Source organism: Manihot esculenta, chromosome 8, assembly GCF_001659605.2.
Source record: "Manihot esculenta cultivar AM560-2 chromosome 8, M.esculenta_v8, whole genome shotgun sequence".
Taxonomy (NCBI): Eukaryota; Viridiplantae; Streptophyta; class Magnoliopsida; order Malpighiales; family Euphorbiaceae; genus Manihot; species Manihot esculenta.
Window position 1 is genome coordinate 6,181,533 of NC_035168.2, and position 19,263 is coordinate 6,200,795.

The 19,263-nt window shown below is 28.5% G+C and overlaps 1 protein-coding gene across 3 annotated transcripts; it reads left to right on the plus strand.

Annotated features, from left to right (window-relative positions):
• The first annotated feature begins 1,070 nt into the window (after positions 1 to 1,070).
• On the plus strand, positions 1,071 to 7,387 carry LOC110620211 (probable methyltransferase PMT7). 3 transcript variants are annotated; one of them, XM_021763845.2, is made up of 7 exons: positions 1,071 to 1,469; positions 2,050 to 2,464; positions 2,620 to 2,909; positions 3,791 to 4,174; positions 4,773 to 5,019; positions 5,112 to 5,250; positions 6,946 to 7,387. In XM_021763845.2, the coding sequence occupies exons 1-7, from the start codon at positions 1,295 to 1,297 to the stop codon at positions 7,102 to 7,104; spliced, it is 1,809 nt and encodes a 602-aa protein (XP_021619537.1). In that variant the 5' UTR covers positions 1,071 to 1,294; the 3' UTR covers positions 7,105 to 7,387. The 3 variants fall into 3 exon arrangements, with proteins under 3 accessions (XP_021619537.1, XP_043814611.1, XP_021619538.1); XM_043958676.1 differs by lacking the exon at positions 6,946 to 7,387 and adding an exon at positions 6,858 to 6,879; XM_021763846.2 differs by lacking the exon at positions 6,946 to 7,387 and adding an exon at positions 5,661 to 6,839.
• The last annotated feature ends 11,876 nt before the right edge of the window (positions 7,388 to 19,263 follow it).

Below are 19,263 nucleotides of genomic sequence, written 5' to 3' on the forward strand. Positions count from 1 at the left end.
ACTAAATAAAATATTAGTTAAAAATAATAACAGAATGGGATATCTTATATTACTTTCAAAATAAATTATTTTAGTTCTAAGTTATAAAATTTTATTGAATTAAAGATATTAACATTATTTTAATATTTTCTATAATTAATTAGCAATCAATAATATTTAATAGATTATCTATTAATGTAGATATTAAAATTTTATTTTATAAATTTTGCCATATATATTTTATCTATTAAAATTTTAAAAACTGTTATATCCTTTAAAAAATTATTTTATACACTTGAAGATTTTTTTAAAATCATAAATTTTTACAATTAATTAATTAATTTTAAAAAATCATATTATAAAGATTAAAAAAATATAAAAAATATTATGTGTTCTTATTTTTTGAAAGGATAAGTGTTCTTATTTTTTATAGGGCTATTGGATAAATTTTCAATAATTATATCATGAAAACTAAGTTGAATTTAAAAAAATTAATAGTAAATTAAAATATAATTTTTAAAATTTTATTTGACTAATAAAATAATTATATATATATTTTTTTATTACAATAATGTTATTTTTTATAAATTTTATTATTTATTCTATTTTCACTTTTATATAATATTATAAATTATTAATAAAATTTAAAATAGAAAAAAAATAAAATTTTATAATTTAAAATTTATAATATTTTATTTTATTTAAAATATTATTAATAAAGTAAAATTTTTAAATAAAAATATACACATAATTTATAATATTGAATATAAATATTCAATAAAATATTTTAATATATATTATTTATATATGATATTTTTATATAATATAAATTTATTTGTAATAAATATTTATAATATATTTAATATTATAATAATAAATATAAAATATATTTAATTTTAATATAAAATTTAAATTAAAATATTATATTTTTTATTAATAATATAAAAATTGATTATATTATAATTTATTAATAATTTTTTTAAATTATGATAAATTAAAAAAAATTATATTTACTATTAAAAGTATTAAATATAAATATAAAGTATGGTGAAAGTTTGGATTTGTTTCTTCAATGCCTTTTTTATGAGAAAACTTACTATGGAAACAAATAACAAACTCTGGCCTTTTAATATTCCTTACTTTACCCGACAAAAACTAACCGGAGGCGGGCTCTTCAGCTGATCGTCTTCTTCCTCTTCTCCGTGCTTGTTACAGAGATCTGGAAATGGCAGTATAGTCTTCCTTATTAGTTGTTATTCCAAGTTCAATAGTGAACCAATTTAGATCAATCCACCCGCAGAAAAGAGAGAGAGAGATGGGAGGCTATGCTTTGGGTTCGGCCTTTGATTCGAAATCAGGGCAGATGATAATGTTGGCTTTGTTATTAATGGTGGGTTCGTTCTACTTAGGCACTCTTTTTGGCAACAATGCTCCCATTTATGTTTCTCAATCCTTCGCCTCTAATTCATCTTCCGCTGTTTCCTCCCCTGGTACGCTCTTCTCTTTCTTTTTGCTATTCTGCTTTTTTTTTTCTACTTATATCTGTGTCTGCTGAATCTATTGCATGATCTTCATCTTTAAAAAAAAGAATGTTTTCCCCATTTTCGAGATGGGTTTCGAGTGGAAATTTAGGCTGCTTAGCATAGAATTTGAAGTTCCATTTTTAGTAATTTTCTATTTTAAAAAACCTCATTAAATTATAGAGAACGGCAAAGTTGTAGTGAACTTGGATTGCTTGGACAGCATTACCTGCCTAGATGTGATTCTGCACTTCATATGGATCAAGCATTATTAGATAGTTAAACATGCATTTGATTTAGTGAAATGAGTTTGAGTCTCATTTCATTCATTGATTGATTGCAGATTTTCCACAGTCCTGTGTAGTATCAGATTACATATCACATTTCAAACACATATTTTACAATCATATGTTAAGCAAAATAATATAAAACCATGTTTTTAAGATTATGCATGAGCTTGTTATGTGGCTCTGCACTTATGTGTAGTATTGACTTTTAAGTACTTTTATTCTTCTAATAATTGAAATATTTTTATCTTGGATATTTGCAGATCTGTTCACATTTACCAACAAAATTGCTCTTGCTTACCGCAAAACACCATTGCTGATCCCAGAAAGTGGGATGAATATATGTCCCTTGAAATTCAATGAGTATATCCCTTGCCATGATATTTTATATGTGAACAGCATACTCCCAAGCTTAGATCTTTCTAGACGAGAAGAGTTAGAGAGCCATTGCCCTCCCCCTGAAAGGCGTCTATTTTGCTTGGTGCCACCACCAGAAGATTATAAATTGCCAATAAAATGGTCAACCAGCCGGGATTATGTGTGGCGAAGCAATGTGAATCATACCCGTCTTGCTAAAGTCAAAGGAGGACAAAATTGGGTGCATGAAAAGGATCAATTATGGTGGTTCCCAGGTGGTGGTACTCATTTCAAGCATGGAGCTCCTGAGTACATTCAAAGGTAAATTTATTATATTTTCTTTTTCTTATTAGCTTTTACCTTGTTATTCCTACATGAATATTACATCATGATTAAGATATTTCCATTATCCAAGCACTGGATTGGTTTGGTATTATTTATAAGTACCATTTGGTCATTTTTTAATCTAAGTGCAGGTTAGGAAATATGACAACTAATGAAACAGGCGATCTACGTTCAGCTGGGGTTTTTCAAGTTCTGGATGTTGGCTGTGGGGTTGCTAGCTTCTCAGCATATCTGCTTCCCTTGGATATACAAACAATGTCTTTTGCTCCCAAAGATGGCCATGAAAATCAAATTCAGTTTGCTTTAGAACGAGGAATTGGTGCTATGATCTCTGCTATTGCCACAAAGCAACTCCCATATCCCTCTAGCTCTTTTGATATGGTTCACTGTTCAAGGTGTCGTGTTGATTGGCATGAGAATGGTATTTTGCTGTTTCATACATATGTTTGTGCAAAATGATTTTAAAATATTGTTTAATACTAAAAAAGTTACATGTAAAGTGACATTCCTAATTAGGATAATATTGCTGATGTGCTGCAATTATTTCCCTATTAAAATGATATTTGTCAGCCAAAAGAAGTTACTAATGATTATTGTCCAATTTAGTAGTTGTGAAGTAGAAAATTAAATTGTCAATTATGCACCAGTAGAATGGATCACTGATTGGTATTTTTTATGATTTGTTGAGTAGGGGAAAAAGGTATTCTTGTAGTGTAAGAGGAACAAATTCATTAAAGTTCTCATTTCTACAAGCTAGTACCTCTCTTTGTCTCATTTTCTTTTCATTTCAAAATTTTTTGTGGCAAGACACTATTTGAATTTGAATTTGGATTTGTTGCAATATAGGAGTTTTGAGAAACTTGGTTGAAAATCCCCCGCTCTCTATCCTTTTTAGTCAAATATTTCCCATTGTTCAATTCTCTTTGATATTTCAAAAATAATAATAATATAAATTTCTATTCAATCAATTATTAAAATGACTGAAATTTGAATCGAAAATGACTAATTTAGTATAACAACAAAATTTATATACAAATGCCCACGATAGTTGTTCCTCCGTTGAGATACGTATGAAGAGGAAAAAAAAAAAGACTATGCAATTTGAAGTACATTCATGCCCTAACAACCATAGAAATAATAGTTCCTTCCTAGAGTTGCTAGCTGATATAGTCCCTCACTCTATATTGTTATTATTTATGATAATCTTGAGTTTGAGAAAGGTTAGTCTTCTGAATTTTTTTTTCTGCATTCTTTTAAAAAATTCAGTGAATCTAAATTCTACCGTTATATTTTTCATTGCAGATGGTATTTTACTGAAAGAAGTTAATCGTGTTCTGAGATATAATGGATATTTTGTCTATTCAGCTCCTCCTGCTTACAGAAAGGATAAAAATTTTCCACAGATTTGGGAAAAGTTGGTCAATCTGACTTCAGCAATGTGCTGGAAACTCATTGCTCAAAAGGTTCAGACAGCAATCTGGTTTAAACAAGAGAATGAGTCATGCCTAATGCACAATGCAGAAATGGAGTTAATACATATATGTGATAGTGCAGATGATAGTAAACCATCTTGGAAGACACCACTGAGGAACTGTATACCAAGAAGGGCTGCACAAATAAATGCTCAGGAACTCCCTCCCAGGCCAGAGCGTCTCTCTGTATACTCCAAGAATCTCATCAAAATAGGTGTATTTCTATCACTTAACCTTTTATGAGCTTAAATAGCTTCTTCTTTTTTTCCTGCTTTAGCCTGTTCAGTACATTAATTGCTTCATACTTGCAAGAATTTTCACTTTTTTTTTCAAAAGAAAATAAAGGCTAAAAGGGGATTTTATTTTTAAAATTTATCACATTATGTAGTTTCAGTTGCATGGTGATAAGCACAGTGGAAAAGAAAAATCAGAGCAAATGCATCATTGATAAATGCTTGTTCTATAGTCAAATGTGCAATTAAATCCCAACTTTTTTTTCTTTTTATTTTGTTTAATTTGATAAAAAACTTTTATTTTAGGTGAAAATAAGTCCAATCCATATTGACCGGGCATAAAATAAGGTAGCATTTGAATAGCTACTAGAAAGCAACTTTCTTTTTATTTTTTGCTAATTTAAAAGCAACAAGCAGTATTTCTTTACATATTGGAAATTGATTATTTGAAAGAATAAAAAAAGAAAATATTAATGTTTAGACTTTAGCCTTATCATTTAGAATTATTGTTATGATTACACAGAAATATGCTTAAACATTTCAATCTGACACATTAATTTCTGGACATGCTCATTGCAGGTATCACTGAAGAAGAGTTTGCTTCAGATGCCATATTCTGGCAAAATCAAGTCAGCAATTACTGGAAGCTGTTGAATGTTGGTGAGACGGATATACGAAACATAATGGACATGAATGCTTTTCTTGGTGGATTTGCTGTGGCTTTGAACACATTGCCTGTTTGGGTTATGAATATAGTCCCTGTGAGCATGAAGAATACATTACCTGCTATTTATGATCGGGGTCTTTTAGGTGCTTTCCACGATTGGTGAGAAATTGTTTGAATTCAGATTGTTGCTGTATGCTAATTTTGATAGATGAGTGGTAATATCCTAGTTTGGTATGCATATTTTTGTTCAGGTGTCAACCATTCTCAACATATCCACGCACATATGATTTGTTGCATGCCAATCATCTCTTCAGTCATTATAGAAACCGTGGAGAAGGTTGCTTATTTGAGGATATCATGCTAGAGATGGACCGTGTTATACGACCTCAGGTAATTTGTATATTTTTTGAATAAAAATCATAGTTGATGATAAGCTATGCACTTTTTGTATGGTCACAGTGTAGTCCTGGCCATGGACTGGTTCCTGTCGAGTTTCAGCTTGAACCATTGGTTTGGTAGGCTTCATGAATCAAACCAGTTTCTGTTCAAAATGGTTTTGGTTTAAACATGGTTATGGTTCCAAGCGATTTTTGTTCAATTAGTTTCAGTTGGCTTCAATTCAAAATATATAAAACTACGACGACTTTAGTATTATACATTACAATACATAAATTTATAAGATCTAGATTTATAATACATCATTTATTTAGTTTCTATAATAATAATAATAATAAAATTAAAGTGAACCAATTTTTTTTTTTTCTGAAAAAGAGATTTTTTAATTAGGCTATTTTGATTAGGAACTGGCAGTTTGAACTGGCCAATTCTGGGACGGTTCTTATCCTGGTTCAAGAAGGGGAGGCCTGTAACTAGCCATCTAATAAACAGTCCCAATCCAATTCATGATGGAACCATTTGACCGGTTCACAGTTTAACTGGATCATGGCTAGGGTTTTTGCAGTTTGTCGATGTGTAATATTGTTTCATTGATTTACTGTCTTGAGTTTGTAATTCTCCAAAACTATTTTGATACATAGATCCATATGATAATCTGGAAAAAAGAACAAAAACATTACATTCAATTTGTTATAAGTGGTCATCTTAAAACTTTATTGTGGCAATTTTGATCTTTAGTTTCTTTTATTTTTATTTTGGCTAAGTACATACTTATATTCTTGTACTATGTAGAATTAACTTATAAGACACTTGAACTAAAATTAAAATCTATTGCACATTTGAACTTGAAAAAGAAAAACATAATAATTAAACACAAGTTAGCCATGTTTTGTAGAAATTTTGCCATATATCTGTGATTCCAGGTAAGCGATATGGAATGGTAACCCAATAAAATTTAAACAATGATGCAGAAAGTATACCCTAAAGTAGGAAAAGTCACCCTTAAAATATCAAGCAGTTTTCTTTTTTTAATTACTAAATTTATCTATTTGTCAAGTTTTTAGTTGTTTATCATTCAGAATATGGAATAACCGATCCACCATATAATTTATCCGTGTCTTGTAAAAAAGTAGGAATGAACTCACTTATTCTTTATTATACTCTAATTCTGCGGACTATATTCTAAATTTATTAAATGTGTTCTAAATTTTCATAAAGTGACAAAGTTACTTTCATTTGTATAAGGGTAGCTTTGTCATTTTATAGAACTTTTATGTACAATTAGTGAAATTTAGAGTATTATAAGCAATAAGTAGGATTATTCTTTATTTTTCCTGACAAAACATAGTTAATTCATGTTTAATGATTATGATTCTTAAAAGTTCAGGTATTCAATGCGTTAAGATTTTAGTTCAAGTGTTTGACAGCTTAATCCCATATAGTAACATGGGCGTCATCAAGTATTTAGCCTTTTATTTTTCATTTCGCGTTTACTTTTAGATGCATGGTAAGCTATAAGTTCTTTTGATTGGTGACAGTGATTCTTTAATCTCAATGCTTAATCTTTTCCTTATCCACTTTTACCATTGCATTAACTGTAGATGTAGTCTTGCATTTGAAATCAAATGTGTTGTCAGACCTCAATGTCTAGAAACAGATTACTGGAGCCTCATATTGAGCATAATGCAGGGGTATATTATCATAAGAGATGAGGAAGCCATTAGCTCAAGGATCCATGATTTGGCTCCAAAATTTTTATGGGAGGTTAAATCACATTCTCTGGAAAACAAAGAAAAGAAGCTTGAAACAGTTCTAATTTGTAGAAAGAAGTTTTGGGCAATCATCTGAGACATATTCTCCACTGACAGGTTCTCTCTCCACCTTAGATAGGCTACTTATTCCACAATCTGTTAGCTAACTTTTTTTGTTAATGTTCTCTCCTTTTCTTCCCCTGAATTAGCGTAGCTGACAGAACAAGTCATGCTCATGTCTTAAGGCTATAATTTATTAGTATTGTTGTAGTTATTTCATTTTTGCTTGTTATTTTTTCACCCATGACAAGATTTGAACATCTAGTGTCATAGAAATTATTATTTTTCTACATATAAAAGAGGTAAATTTTATTTTTTTATTTATTTTTCTTGTAAGTGCCAAAGGAAACAAAATTGTGGCTGCAAGTGAGAGTCGGCCCTTTGTTCCACTTATCACTTGTATTCACACACAACTAGCTTATTTGCAACTAGTGAAGCCATGTTTGATATAGTGACAAGGCTCACTTCTCTCCTGAGGAGAGAATTCAGGTTTGATCGTTGGACAAAACTTCGTCGAGAGGTTAGCCTCGACCTTGGGGGGATTAACAGTTTTAATGGAAACTTTGAAGTTTACCTTCATGATTTTGGTTACAATTTCAGTTACCTTCAATATTGTATGTGTATATATCGATATATATTGAAGGACAGGAATATATTCATCCATTAGGACACTTGAGCAATGAGCATATCATTTTTAGCTGCCTGCCGCCGCGAGCTCGGTTTGCAAATGGTATTGAGTTGGCCTTAAATAATTAGAGTTCAACTCCTACTCTCATACTGAAAACTCTTGTGAAATGTTAAGTGTTGCCTTTATTCTTTCTTCAATTGTTTCTAAGTAAAGATGACTACAAGACTTCATATTTCTAAGCCTTCAAAAACTTGAAAGACTTCAGAAATTCTTTTACACATCTGGGTCTAGGTGTATAAATTTAACCAATAAATAAGTAATATATCAACTAAAATTAAGATAGGTTTTCCATTAAATTAATAATATTTTATTTATGTAAGAATCTTTCATTAAAAAGAGGAGGTTAAATATTATGCCTAAATGGGTTTGATTTCAAACAACTAGACTCTTACAGCCCACATACAAACAAGGTTAAATCCAACCACATGAACCCTATCGAGCCATGGGTGGCTTCATCTGAAAAATAAAGGCCCGGTGGATTCAAGCATTAGACATGCTCAAGCACCGCCCGCCTCCTTGGTTGATTCGATCACCACCACCAGTAGAAACAAAACCAAAACTGAATGATGATTCATTTTGTCAGAAAATTTTTTTTTTCAATATTATAAAATTATGCATAATTTTATTTCTTATCTGCTGAGTGATGCTATGCAAAATAAGAACTTACTTTTTACATTAGACAAATTAAATGAAGATGCTCATTTCAATTAAATATGAATTCATTTTTCATTTAGTTGCACGTATAATTAATTAATATAATTATAGAGTTGAGTCATAAATCCTTTTCCAAAAAAAATAATATATTTTTTTAATAATTTTTTAAAAAATATTGTATAAATAATAAGGTTATTTAATGAAAAATAAAATATTAGAAAATAGTGAGAGGAATGGTAGGCTTGACCAAGGGGGATTGACCAAGGACATAGCCATGCAAATAAAAACAGAAGGACAAAAGAGTAAATAAAAAAGAAGAGAGAGAGAAGAAGGGAAATGACAAGACAAGACAAGACAAGCCCACGCTTGTCGGAACCCCACACACACGCTCGCCATTATTTGCTTTTCTTTTCCCCTCTGCTTCTGTTGACCCCTTTGGCTTCTTCCCTTTCCTTTCCTCCCTTCTGTGTATTCAATCTTCCCCCCCGTGGCCCTCCTCCCTCCCTACTTCTGCCTTCTGCCTTCTGCCTTCTGCCCTCTGCCCTCTGCTTCTTCCTGTCAAGCTTTACTATTTCTATACTCTCTTCCTCTCTCTCTCTCATTCTTTTATTTTTTTTTTAAAAAAAAACAAAGAGAAAAATTTTGGATAAATTCTCTCTATCACGTGCTCTTTCATTTAACCCCCTAAATTCAACCTTCACCATTTTTTTTTTGAAAAATTGTTATTAGTCAAATTATAAAAATTAAATTATGATTTTTAAATTATAAAAATCAAATAATTGTGGTTATATAATTGCAAGGACTGATATAGACTAATTAGAGAATAGTATATCAAGTCTCATGACAAGGAAACCGGCGACGGAAGCTGCCAAATCGTTTTTTCTGTCCATAAATTCAGCAACCGTTTAAAAAGTTAATTTCTTTAAATAAAAGGAATGACTAAATATTTAATAATTTAAAATTTTATAAATTTGATAAATAGATTTATTAAATGAATGAGGGTAAAACTAATTTTATATTTTGTATGAAATTGTACTTTTATTTTATTAATAGAAATGAGTGTGAAGAAAGAATTGAGATTATATATATATATATATATATATATATATATATATATATATATATTTTTTTTTTTTTCTGTTCTTTATTTTAAAAAAAATGGTTAATAGGTGGAATTGGAATGAATAATTAAGTAGGTTCCATACATGTATTGGGTTCACAGCAATATTAGGGCCATCCTTCATGCAGAAATTAATAAAATTAAAACTTTCGTATTTATAAAAATCAAAGTGATTTTATTAGAAATTAAATTAAATTGAATCAATTTAATTCGATTTAATTCGTTTAATTAATTTGAATTTTTAATAATTTTTTATTTTTTATACTTTATTTTTAATATTTTAAAATTTAATTAAAATATTTTAATTTTAATTATGATTTAATTTTTATATTATTAAAAATAATATATTATTATTATTAATCAATTTGATTTGATTTTTTTTAAATAAAATTGAATTAAATTAAATAATTAAAATTTTTAAAATTAAAAATTAAATTAAAATAAATAAAAACTAAACTAAAATTTTAAATTATTTTTTTCTATTTAAACTGAATAGTGCTAACACAAAAATGTCCTAATTTTTTTTGTTTACCTCTAATATTTACATTTTTAGCAAAAGTGAATCATTGCAACATAGGAATAAGTCTATATAATACTACACATTACTAGATGTTCTCCTCTCTTGTCTTTCATTTTTAACATGAAAAATACTCATTCCACCAAATATTAATCAATTTTTTTAAACACCTAAAATTTATAATAATAAAGAAAAATAATTATTTAATTCCTCAAATGTACTAAAATTTATTAATTAGTTCATTAATTTAAAAAAATTATTAAAATATTTATGAGATATTAAAAAATTTACTAATAAGTTTTTTGTTAATTTTGAATATTAAGTATTCTATTATTTAATTTTTATAGTATTAACAAAATTTATTAATTGATCCCTTAATTTTATAAAAATTAAATTAATTAGTCCCTCCAATTAATAACATTTTAAATTTTTTTAATTAAAATTAACGAAGAGACTAATTAGTAGATTTTCTAATACCTCATAAACTTTTTAATATATTTTCTAAAATTAAAAAATTAATTAGTAATATTTCTTATGCCACAAAAACTAAATAATAATTCTCCCTAATAAATCCAAAAAACTCACACAATGCACTTAAAATGAAATTCCACGCTATATATTCATGTACTCTCCATTTGGAATAATTATTTTTTATAAAAATTTAATTCAATTGATTGTGTTATAATAATTTTTTATTTAAAATAAAAAAATTATTTTTAATTAAAATTTTTTATTTTAAAATAAATTAAAATTTTACATGATTTTATAAATAAATTATTTGAATTTAATTTTTATAAAATAAATTATATCAAATAATATATATATATATATATATATATATATATATATATATATATATATATGAAAAAACATAAAAAAAAATAGGATTAGTAGATTATACTATAAGATATAAATTTTTTTATGATCATAAAGTAAATATTAAAAAAAAATTCGAGTTTGAGATCGATATCTCATCCACTGCTTCTTTCACTTGACAAGTGAAAAAACGTCAATCAAATTATTCTTATATTTATTTATAGAATCAACTAAATTTAAATATATTATTAAATTATATGATAATTTAAATAAATGTGAGCTTGAATATAATATATATATATATATATATATATATTTCAAATGAGTACTCCTCAGAATTTTCCACTCATTGGTTCCAAGAATCTTCACAACAATGGAAGTAAGCTTTTCATTATGAGCTCTTTCAAATCAATGAGTATAATCAATTTATAAATTGATGACAGGCGGTTTCACGCGTCTAAGAAGAGTTCAAATCCATGAAAATTATCTTAACTCAAGAATTAGAAATTCTCCTTGTCGATTTGGACCGGCCCTACTCAGACATGGCCTCAGAAAGCAGGTCGGGTCACTCATAAGCCCAAATGTCCTAATCCCCTAATCCTGAGCTCAGTCCAATGATATAATACGAAAAAAGACGACAGATCCAGTCACCTCGCAGCCCTGTTTACATGCGCGTCGAAAAAATTAAATGGCTGTCTGGTATGAAAAAGACGTCTGACGCCCTTAAGACGTCTGACGCCCTTCGGACGTACGAACCTAACCGATAGAGACGAACAGTACTGTTGCAAAAAGGCCATTAGGTACCGATAGTAGACAGGAAAAATAATAAAAGGAAGGGATATCCTCCACTCGCGTTAAGCTTACATAACCACTAAAAATTTTATTTTCAAAATTTCAGAACATTATAAATTATTTAAATTTTACTTATTTCATATAAAATTCTATAACAATTAACACTAAAGTTTTATTTAATTGGAATAATTTAATTAAAAAATTTAAAATTTTTAAAAATATTAAAATTTTATTTATTTATAATTTAAAAGTCGAATAAGTATATAATCCGAAAATAAATTTAACTTACTTTTAGAAGAAGATGAAGAGGCAAATTCTTTTTTCCTCCTATAGATTTGGTGTGTGATAATAAAGAGTCCAATCAATCTAAAGTGGAAAATGATGTCTAATTATAGAAAATGGTCGAGCTTACCCAAAAGAATAAGAAAGTTGCACATCATCGGATACTTATCCCATCAATTTATCTGCCTAATTTTTTTTTTCTTTGCAATTTTGAATTTTCCTCTAACTTAAAAATTAGATTATCTTGCGAGTTCATTTTACCATCTATATTAAAAATTATTGAGTTAACCTAAATTTTTAATAAAAAAATTTTAAATTTTAACAGAATTAAAGTGAAATAATTAAAGTGTTGAGTTTTAAAAATAAATAGATAAATCTGTTAATTATGTTATAGTTGAAAGACTAAAAAATATTTTTTTTAATATAATAGACACAGATATTAAAATTGTATAAGAAAGCTTATATTTCTATTTAGACAATTTTTATAAAATTAAAATATATGATAAGTTTCAATTGAAAATTTTAGACTATTATATTTTTTGTTAAATTAAAAAAAATTCAATTAATAAGTTTAAAGAATTTATTAAAATGACAAAAAAAAATCTTTTAATCCAAAACTAAAAGCACACTTATTTATCAATAAGAGTAATTCTAAAATAAAATATTAATTATTTAAAGCTCAAAAAAATTAAGAAAAAAAAATCAATCAAGATGTCTCATAAGCTATAGTTGAAAACCTTAAAAGCACACATAGAATACAGTGGAAATTAAATCATTCTCTCAATATAATATAGAATGGTTTGTTTTTCTCAATTGGATCTTACAAGATAATAATTATTTTTATTTTTATTTTTAAAATTTTCTATGTATATTAATATTTATAGGAAAAAATCTTAATTTGTGCTTTTAATGTATCTTCCACTAGCCAATTATGTCAAATCACGCTAAAAATAAATTGTCATTATTTCCATTTTAAGCCTAAAAAGCAATTTGTGTTTTGTTAAAGTACCAAATAAATCAAAGTGCTCTATGATTGGATTGAATATGAGATCTCTCATATTTACTCGGATACACTTTACTACTAGGTTAAGCTTGTGAATGCGCATTTAGTTTTCTTTTGAAATATATTTATCAAATTTATTTTAATTACTAAATTAAATTCTACAAAATATTTTCTTAAAAAATATTTTTTTACCATTTAAAATATTTTAAAAATTAATTAATAGATTATATTTTTCAATGAATGTGATAAAAATAATCGTTATTTATAGAAATAAATATTTATATTTAATTTTTATTATTAATTTATTTAATATAAAAAAGTTCAATTAAATTTTATTATATTTAAATTGATTTCAAACAAATAAATTATTTTATAAATAAAAATAAATTGAATTTTATTGACAAAATTCAATTATTTTTTTAAATAAATTGCATACTAAATAAGGGTTTATATTATTTTTAATTATATAATTTTTAGTTATAAAGTTAATATATAATTTATCATGAAAATAGTAGTATATAATATATAGTTATATTAAAAGTATATAATATATTTAAAAATCATAGAAAAATATGTACGTAAACGGTAAAATTAATTCTCAGTTTGATTTTTAATGAAAATTAAAAGAAAATATATGTTTAAAATAGATAATCAAATAATTGGATTTATTTATTTCTGTTTAATTTTCTTTTTCAAAATTTTATGAAAATACAAGAATAGCCCTTATTATAGAATGGTATGACAGAAATGCCCAAGGGTCACAAGCTCTTAACTGGAGTTAACACTGTAAGTCATCATATTCAAAGGCATGCACAGAACCTTACAGAGAGAGAGAGAGAGAGAGAGAGAAAGGAGATTGATCAATGACAAGAAGAGGAAGAGAAAGGCAAAAGGAATGAGAGAGACTTGAAAGAAGAGACATGTGATGAGATCTCTCTCTCTATGACTGTTTCTGTATTATTATATAAAGATAGGGTGGAAAATGAGGATGGTGGTGGTGGTGGTGGTGGTGGGTGGCCTGACAGTCGCAGTCGCAGAGGCAGTGGCAGAGCAGCAGAGCCATTGCACGTGGGAGTCAGAGCCTCTTATTAATAACAACACATAAAAAAATAAAACCCTATCAGTGAATCACAATACATCCATCAGAAAGGGGGACTGATTGAGAGTGATCATGGGTTGTTGACACGTGTCCTACACTATGCCCTAAGCGAGAGACTTAGCCGTTTTTATTATAAATGAATAAATTTATTTTTCTCGAGAAAATAATTTTCTGTTTGGGTAAAAAATGTTGAAGAGTGTTCTGGTAAGAAAGTACATGGTAGGAGAGAGCATTTAGGGTTTGAAAGGTCAGGTCATATGTCTACATCACTATCCCTCCTCTTCACATGCATCACTTGTCTTGTCAAATCATTTGCATTCAACCTATCTTCTCTTTTTTACATTTTTCTTTATTTTTTCTTTGAATATAATTAATTCTTTTTTTTAATTTAAGTGATTTTTCCCTTAATTATAGAATTTAAATATATATATTTAATAAATGAATTTTTTTGCTTAATAATATGAAAATTGTTTTATGTGGATTCATAATGTTAGTACGTAGAATTTATTATCATTGAAATTATTGCGCCTACTTATAAAATCTAATAATTTTTAAAATATAAATTTTTATATTATTTAGTAAATTATAATATAATATAATTAAACTTTTATTATATATTCACTATAAAAACATTAAAAATTATCAGTAAAAATTTTTTATGTAAAAAAAATATAAAATCTGTTGTTATGAATTTATAATAAGATTTTTTTATTTTACTTATATAAAATTATAGTTATAAATATTTTATATTATAATTGTGATTGTTAAAAAAATAGTTACTCAAAAAACATGCCGCTGAAAGGAACTTTTAACTAATACATAAACTTTGCTTTAAAAAAAAAACTAATACATAAACTTTTCATTATTATTACATAATTTTATTATATAGAAAAAATATCCATAAAAATTTTAAATTTTACATTTTTTTATAATTGTATCTTTAATTTTTTTATAAAAATATTTTATTTTAATGGTATTTTTATATTCTATTTTTGTTTATATTTTCCATTAAAAATTAATTTAAAAAATCACTCTACATAGAGATGTCCTGTCTATCTGTATTTCTGTTATTTACTCTGAATTGGGTACTATAAAAAAAATATTTTTTCGTCTCTATATTTATTTTTAAGTTTAAATATTACTCTAATTAAAATTTTTCTTTATTACTCTTGAAGGTTTTTTTACGTTGAAATGAGTTCTCTATATTTGTTTTTAAATTTATATATTACACTAATTAGAACTCTTTTTTTGTTAATTTGAAGGTTTTTTTATGTTCAAATAGATTTAACCATTAAAAAATTAATGAGCTTATGAATGAAGGATATAATTATAAAAATATCATTAATATAAAATTTTTTTATCAAAAAAAATAAAAATACAATTGTAAAAAATATAAATTTGATATTTTTATGTACAATATCCCTTTTATATATTACTAATATTAATAATTTATATTGATACGGTACGTTAGTTTTTACAGCATTAAAATTAATGTGATTGCAAAAATTTTTAATATGAATTTTACTATTTAGAGTAGTTATTAGGAAAATTTTGATTGAGACAGTAAATATTTGGCATTTGGGGGGTACAATAGCTAATTGAAAACCCTAATAATTAGCCATAAATGTAAAGCAATAATAGGAATACGATTGAGTAGGTAGTTGTTAATTAATAAACAACTCGTCAGTAACAATTAATTGCCCAAATCATTCTTAAACCAAAGGAACAAATATTTGCACAAAGCTTAGCCCATTACCATTTAGCCTAATTGAAAGCTATCTATACATATATTTTATGCCCCATGCCTTTCCTCAACCAACTGCATATTAGGGGCCTTCAACTGACTCTATATGTAATACCCAACTAGATTCTGGTATCGAAATTCTTACCGTCCGGTGGAATCTCGGATGTCGGAAACCTCTAAAAGGGTAAAATCATGTTTTTATAAAATATTTTCATGTATTTTATGATTTTTTTGAAGAAAGGATTTGTGTTAAAGTTTTAAAGAAAAGAAAGAAAGAGAATGAAGAAAGAACCCAGGTTCGGCCGCCGAACATGGGGTGCATGCGGAGACATGTTAGGCCCCCGAAAGTGGCCTGACCAGCCACCTATAAAGGGGTCTCCTGTCCGAAATGGGCGAGTTTTTTCTCCCCATTTCCGGCCAAGGTGAGTCTCCGACCTCCCTTGTCGATCTTGTGTTCTTCCTTCAAGTCTCTCATGTTTTATGAGTTATTTAACTTGGTTTTGAAGATTTTTTGGAGCTAAAATCAAGATTTGAAGCTTGGAGACCTCGGAGCTCTCTTCCTCCATTTCTCCAAGTTTAAGTCGCCTCCCCTCTCGATTTTCAAGAGGTAAGGGTAGATCTTTAGTTTATCCCATGTTTTAAACAAGTTTTATGAGAGGTTATAGGGTAGAAATGCATGTTTAGGTTAGTTGATTGTTGTTAGGGTTAATGTTGAGTTTATGGATAATGAATGTTGTATGAGTTGCTATATGTGTTTGTGTTGGGGTTTAGGTTAGTTTGAGACCCCTATATGCTTATGTATGTGTGTATGCATGTTGTAGAATAGCCAAATGCATGTTTGAAAGGTTTGAAAGGCAAAATGTGCATGAGGAGGCTGAGCTCTGCCACTTTGGAAGAACTCAGGTTCGGCAGCCGAAGGCCCTTTCGGCCGCCGAACCTGCCTGTGGAGGCAAGCTTTTGGCTGCCGAACCCTGCCCCCGAAAGTTGGACTTTTGGCTCTGGAGGGGAGTTTCGGCCGCCGAAGGTGCCGCCGAACATGCATGAGTTTCAGCTCTAGAACCACATTCGGCCGCCGAAAGTGGCTGAGTTTCGGCTCTGGAGGGACTTTCGGCTGCCGAACCTGCCGCCTAAAGTGCCCTGTTCAGCCTTCCTTTGCATGTTTTCTATGGTTGTTTTAGGATGTTTTAGGGGAGTTATTTAGAGTCATTTTAGTGTATGTTTGGTCCCTCATTTGAGTCCACCTGTGTAGGTTCGGACCCGAGGAATTGAGGACCCCAGCAGTGAGCTAGCTGCTTCAGAGTCAGCCTGAGGTGAGTAGAATGGACCTTTAAGTATCAAATTAAATCAGTTTTGAGCATGTTCATGCATCATGAATACCATGTTGTTTACTAGGGTGTTTGCATTAGAATCCACGAATATGTTGCATTGCATATTATGATGTTGATGTGGATGGATGTTGGATGACCCATTAGTCCTCGATACGATGAGATATGAGATGATATGATATAGAAGTCCAGGTGTGGCCTGCACTACGCCCCTGGCACAATGTAAGAGGAAGTCCGGGTGTGGCCTGCACTATGCCCCTGGCATGATTGGATATGTATGATATGTTATGTGTAAGAGAAAGACCAGGTGTGGCTTGCACTACGCCCCTGGCATGATTGGATTATGTAGAGGATTATTGGTGACAAGTCCATCCTTGATGTGATGTGATGCATTTCATGAAAGTATGGATTTTAATATAATATTTTACTATTCTGCTCACTGGGCTCTAGTATCTCACCCCTTTCCCTTAACCCTCAGGTTTGCAGGTTCGGGATAGACCAGGAGGTCAGCAGGAGTAGAGGCATAGTGTATGTAATAGTTAGTAGTGGACATGTATTGGAAAATACTATAATGTTATGTAATGTAAAGAATTGTATTGAGAATAGAATTGTGCTTGGCCCTAGTGTATGTGAATCCCTTCTGGTACATGATCTTTTTAATGAAATGTTTTAATGCTGTTTTTATGTTAAACCAAGCTTAATGTACGATATGTTACCCCATTGGAGCATTTGATGAGGGCTCCAGTGTGGGGTTTTATGTTTATGGTTATGTGCATGCACAGATTAAGCTTGGGATGAAAGAAAAAGTTTTATGTTTTTATGTATATGCATGATCATATATGAAATTTAATAGATATACAGGATGTATGTTAGGCTTGCTACGGGTCCCGGCGGCCTTAAGCCGATCTGGATCCTAGCGCCGGTAACGGTCCGAATTTCGGGTCATTATACTATATTTGGGGTGAGCACAAAATTGAATTGAACCAAATAAATTCAAAATTAAAATTTCAGTATTTATGAAAATTGAACCGAATTAATTTTAGATAGAAACTGAATTGAATCGATCTGATTTTATTCAATTCAGTTTAATCGATTGAATTTTTTAATAGATTTTTTAAAATTTTTTATACCTTATTTTTAATATTTTAAAATTTAATTAAAATATTTTAATCTTGATATAATATTTCTATATTATCAAAAATAATATACTATTATCATTAATCAGTTTAATTTTGTTATCAAAATTGAACCGTATTGAAATAACCGAAATGAAATGAATAAAAAAATAAACCAAAATTCTAAATTAATTCAATTCGATCAAAATTTTTTTTGTTTAAACCGAATACTACTCACTCGTACTCTATATTTTTGAAAAAAAAAAACTAACTCCATATACTCATATCTTAACGAAGACTAATATTTTGTTGCTATTCATATCACTAGATATGATTATTCATTATCCCTTCATCACCTTTTAGGAATTATTTTTTTCTTTCAAATTACTTATTTTTAGGAAAGAAATTAAAAATAGAAATTATGTTTTTAAATTTACTTTTATTTCTATTAAGTATAATAATTATTTCTATAATCTCCTAAACATATCTTATTATTTCTCATTTTCTCTCTAAATTATTCAACTTTTCTAATATTCGGTCCACTTTTATCTGTCATTGAAAGTTTTTTCACAATGATTAAGAAAGTATTAAATTATATAAGTAGTAATAAAATTGATGTTGTAGAGACTAAATTGATGATGTGGTCGGAATAGAGAAAGTGAGGGGGTAAGTGCTTACGATAGCTACTCCGACGCTTAAGTCAATAGACTGAAGAAAATGGTGAATGAAGAACTTGAAAGTAGTTGTGTGGGAGAATAGTATATTTTTGCCTATGTGATCGTTCCCCTTTTATACTGTAAGAATGTGGAAATAAATATAGTATTTCCTGGTAATTTGGCGATAATATGGCCGACTCGTTGGTAAAAAATCTTCACAGGCTAATTGGTTGGGAATTTCGTGATCACAAGCGTAAAGAGGATCTGTTGAATTGTAGATATTAACAGTAACTTTCTTATAGAGACTCGCCCTGAAGTTAAGAGGGCGAGTCTGTCCGACCCAGGCCGACATGTCATTAAGTGTCCGGATCTTCTTTTCTCTTGG